This window comes from Meleagris gallopavo, chromosome 1, assembly GCF_000146605.3.
Source record: "Meleagris gallopavo isolate NT-WF06-2002-E0010 breed Aviagen turkey brand Nicholas breeding stock chromosome 1, Turkey_5.1, whole genome shotgun sequence".
NCBI classification, from domain to species: domain Eukaryota; kingdom Metazoa; phylum Chordata; class Aves; order Galliformes; family Phasianidae; genus Meleagris; species Meleagris gallopavo.
The window spans coordinates 82,972,252-82,977,282 of NC_015011.2; the positions used below are offsets into that span (position 1 = coordinate 82,972,252).

Here is a 5,031-nt window from a genome sequence, read left to right on the forward strand (position 1 = left end):
AGGTAAAGTATCTACAATTCTGAGACTAACAATTTAGACACTGGAAAAAAAAACAACAACAAACGTCTCTGATACATTTGTTGAATGAATGGTGGTAAAGTGAAGGACTTGGTGGAATGCAGATTCAGAATATTTTTCAGACAGGGGTGCTATCCTTCTGGTCTCCAAAGCAATTCAGAGTGAATATCAGGAAAAAACTTCCTTGTCAGCTGTGGAAAAGCATCCCAGGAAAGTAACTGGAGATTTACATCTTGAGAACTCTCACAGTGATTCTGAATAAAAGCCCATAGGAAAGCATCTGCTTTGTTTTCCCCCAGGTGTAACACAGACCTTAAAAATTCTTGGCTCTGTACTCATATAAGGCATGTTAAGTATATGAAATAGTGGATACTTCATTAATATATTAGTAAATATTTTCTGCAAAACAGCTAACTGGACATATGTGACAATTCCCACAATTCCTTCATCCCCAAATCTAAAATTGTTTACTGTCATCTTGATTTACTGAAAACTGAGTCCCTGTATACCAGCGGGGATGAGATCTGCAAACTGTCCCTGCAAAAAATTCTTGATATGATTATTACTATACTAATGGATACAGTGATTTTTTACATTTTTTACATGGGTAGATAGCAATAGGACAAGAGGGAATGGTTTTAAACTAAAGGAAGGAAAGTTTAGATTAGATGTCAAAGGGAAGTTTTTCACAGAGATGGTGGTGAGGTACTGGAACAGGCTGCCCAAGAGAGGTTGTCAATGCCCCATCCCTGGAGGTGTTCCAGTCCAGGTTGGATGGGGCCGTGGGCAATGTGATCAAATACTTGGTCTAGTATTTGATAGATAGTATTCCCACTCACTGTGGCAGGTGAGTTGGAAATTGATGATCCTTCAGGTCTCTTCCAATCCAAAACATTCTATGACTCTATGATTACATGATTCTGTGATTTAAAACTGAAATCATGAACAGTCAGAATACAAATCTGTTTCAAAGAATTAGGGTTTTTGTTTGTTTCTTTGTTTTCCCTCCTTCCCCTTCAGGATTCTCTTGATTAATGCTTTTAATGAGAACTCAGAACAGAAATTTTGCAGTCCTCCTTTGCCTCCACATATGTCTGCTGAAAATGATGATAGGGTACACCGGACACATTTATTGCTTAAGAGTCAGGCAAGTCTATTCATTCTATTCATTAGAAGACATATTAACTAATTCACTACAATGTGCAAATGAGGTAACTATAGCTGCAATTTTATAGTAACACGAAATAATTGCCCCAGTTAAAGAAATACTTGTATTTCAAAGTATTAATATCATTGTTAATGGTTGCTGAAAACTATTTTGTAGATATTTTTTCAGGTTAAAAAATACTAACTAATCCCTTCTAGTTTTATCAATGAAACATTAATGGTGTGCTTTTGTGTTTGTTTTTTTTCTTTTTCCATAGGGACTTCAGATTTGTATTCTGTACACTTTCAGATCACCAATCGTCAAGAAAAAAGTTTCTGAAGTGTTTTCTGTGTTGAGAGTACCAGAGATACAAATTTATCTGCATTCAGAAATTTACCATGTTTCAAAATCACAGCCTGCAAAGCATTCCCAAGGAATTTTCAGATTATCTGAAATTTCTACAGAAAATATTTCCTTGTCCACTCTTCCTAATGGCTGTTAGAAATCTATAAATATATTAAATATAATCCTACATTTTTATTTTTTTTTTCACGGCTTGCTTTATGTAGATCTCACCGGTATCCTGAATGACAAACATACTGTTCCAACTGCAGGTAGCTTGGAATACATTTTAAGACAAGAACAGTAGGAGTAAAAAGCAGAACTGCATGTGCGTGATTGTGCAGAGATAACACAATGGTACGTCTTGATACCACTCGCACTGCAGGCAACAGAGGAAGGTCTTTGAAAGGAAGTTATTATAGATTTGTGTTACAGTACAGACATACAGAAGTTGCTCTGTTTATGTCTTTTTCATTTCTCAGACCAGTTCAACGTGTTTACCTAGCCTATGTAACATAGCTCTTCTCTCCCTTTTGTAAGAACAATTTTAATTTAATAAGAGACCAGAAGGTAAAACAAATGCACAGCTCTTAGTGGTTCTGAATCCAAACTATATGTACTACCTCCATAAAATGTTGAGTTTACAACTGTCTTTACAGAAGAAAATCTGTATCTTAGAATATTTTAAAATTTTGCAACTAAAACTTCTTCAGTTTAAATACTAGTTAGACAAAATATTCTGTTTTCATATGAGAAAATAAAAATAATTAAAAAAAAAAAAAAAGCCCTTGAAGAAACAAGCTAGGAAAGAAATTCTTTATAAATATATAACCTAGGTCCTATTCACATCACCCCCACCATTGCCTATGTTAGGACACCTATTCCCTTTTGGAAGTATACAAGTATTGCTAGATACCAGCTGGGGTACTTCAGCCAGCATTCAGCCACACTCTGGCTTTTGGCTGCACCTTTCTTTCTGCCTCTCTGTCCTTTGGTGTCAAGGGGAGCTTGGCAGAAGAACAAGCAGCTCTTCTCCCTTTGTGACCTTGAGCAAAGTTCTAAAGCCCACTTGTAGAGGGCTCTTGCCTAACAAACGGAAGTAAATATTCTGACACATCTCATTCTCTTCTGTGTGAAGAAAAAAAAGCCTGAGAAATGTAGGCAGTTAATTTTAAAAATCATTATTGCTTTTTTTAAATACATATGTATGCTTTGCTAGCTCTGTTTTGTTTTTTTTTAAATGAACATCATGTTGAGTTTTTCATAACCTGCTTGAAGAAGCATGGCCAGCCTCCAAATTAATAAGCCTCCAAAACAGCCAGATATCAGATACAAGGCTGAAGTTCATCACCATTGCTCCAGAAAGTCAAAGGTCAGTAAAACTTATCTAGGAAAGGTAATCGATACTATTTTTTTCTTTTTTTCTTTTTTTTTTTTTTGGACTGGTTATGTATGTTTCAGGTTGCATATCATATACTTGTAAATTCAATTTGTAATACCTTCCTTTGCTGATTTCTTCAACTTTGTTAAAGAAAAAGTATTTTAGAAATTATAACGTGGTTTAGGAAGGATGATCTTAGATCATGCCGTCAAAAGCAGCTGGATATTGCGAAAGTGGCTCCTTCAAAGATTAATAGCACTTTCTTGTCTACGATTTTTTTTCCCCCACAAAAATTGTTCTCCAAATCCCATTTAATTTTGAACACAGAACTTCTAAAAAGCTTAATAAATACATTATTTTAATATTATTAAAAAAAAGCAAAAAAAAAAACCCACAGAAAACAAACATCAAAAAAAAACCAAACATGCACACACAAAAACTACAACTGAAGAATATATAATATTGGATTGACAAAATGTTGACTTTAAACTAACCACATCAAACATACTGTTTTGAATGTTTACAGATACTAGCAAAACACTTTAGAGCAAGTACTGAGGATGTCAGAACTAACAAAAAACATTTTCAGCATTAAAAATACTGAAAATGATAAATGTATTATTATTTTTTTTCTTATCCAGGGGATCTTAATTGCAGAATTGAAGCAAAGCAAAATTTAGACTTTTCAGGTTATATGCTTGATTCTTGTAGGCTCAATAGTTCGACTCTTATCTATTCACGTGGAACATATTAATCTTAATAATGTGGTGAACTTTGGTATTCTTTGTGGTATGTGTGCTTTAAGTTCAGGAAGTTTCTCCTTCTTAAAACAGGAAAAAAGCTCCTGTGTTATCAAAGGAATGTTTTGGAGGAGAATTGAATAGGACAAGGGGGAATGGTCTTAAAGTGAGACAGAGGAGGTTTAGGTTAGATATTAGTAGGAAGTTTTTCACACAGAGGGTGGTGACACGCTAGAACAGGTTGCCCAAGGAGGCTGTGGATGCCCCATCCCTGGAGGCATTCAAGGCCAGGCTGGATGTGGCTCTGGGCAGCCTGGTCTGGTGATTGGTGACCCTGCACATAGCAGGGAGGTTGAAACTAGATGATTTTTGTGGTCCTTTTCAACCCAGGCCATTCTATGATTCTATGAATTGTCTGGTATTGAAAATGACAGCTTGTATTTGTAATGGACAGAAAAGTCCTGTCTTCCAGGCCTCTCCTATGTTTTTAAAACTGAAGAGATCATACATACTTCTCTACACTGAAAATGGCCAAATTATTCCTATTTTCTCATACTTATCTACCAAGTCCCTTGTATCACTGCTTTATCTAGCTCTGTTGTATCTTTCTTTGCCACAAAGTGATCAGCAGTGATGGACCCCATTAACTTCAGATGCATTTTCCCAAGGGATCTTGTCAACTATATCCCTCAGCAGCCTCAAGTCTGTTCTCCCCACATCCATGGTTGAAGTTTCACTGGCAGTTTTCCTCCTGCCACCAAAGATTTGTAACTCAACTACTTCATACTCACTGTGGCCAAGATGGCTATCAGTCACCCCTTTACGGCAACAATTTCAGAGGAGAGGGAATGGCCTTAAGTTGAGCATGGGAAGTTCAGGTTGGATATTAGGAAAAATTTATTCTCAGAAAGAGTGGTGAGGCATTGGCATAGGCTGCCAGGGAGGTAGTAGAGTCACCATCCCCTGGAGGTGTTCATGAGCTGTGCAGATGTGGCATTGAGGGACATGTTTAGTGGGCATGGTGGGGATGGTGGGGATGGGCTGATGGTTGGACAAGATGGTCTGAGAGGTCTTCTCCCACCTTACTGATTCTGAGTTATCTGTGGAGACACAGGCTCTCCATGGATGGTGGCTCTGTGCCACAAGCAGGGTGGCATTTCACGACTAATTTTCCATCCCAGCACTGCCATCCTACATGTGTCAAAGCCATTCTGCTCTGGCTGAACCACCATTTCCCATCATTATGGCTACAGTTGGACCTGCTCTTCATCTCAGAGGTCCGCAGCAGCTCTTAGAATCATAGAATGGCCTGGGTTGAAAAGGACCACAATGACCATGTAATTTCAACCCCCCTGCTATGTGCAGGGTCGCCAACCACCAAACCAGGCTGCCCAGAGCCACAT

General features: G+C 37.6%; 1 protein-coding gene across 1 annotated transcript in view; it reads left to right on the plus strand.

The window, feature by feature from the left end:
• Positions 1-1,705, plus strand: part of ADGRG7 (adhesion G protein-coupled receptor G7) — a 24,525-nt gene extending 22,820 nt beyond the window's left edge. The window contains exon 16 of the mRNA XM_031555098.1: positions 1,443-1,705. Within this exon, the coding sequence (XP_031410958.1) occupies positions 1,443-1,667 (225 nt within the window). The 3' untranslated portion in view covers positions 1,668-1,705. The remainder of the gene's footprint in view (positions 1-1,442) is intronic.
• The last annotated feature ends 3,326 nt before the right edge of the window (positions 1,706-5,031 follow it).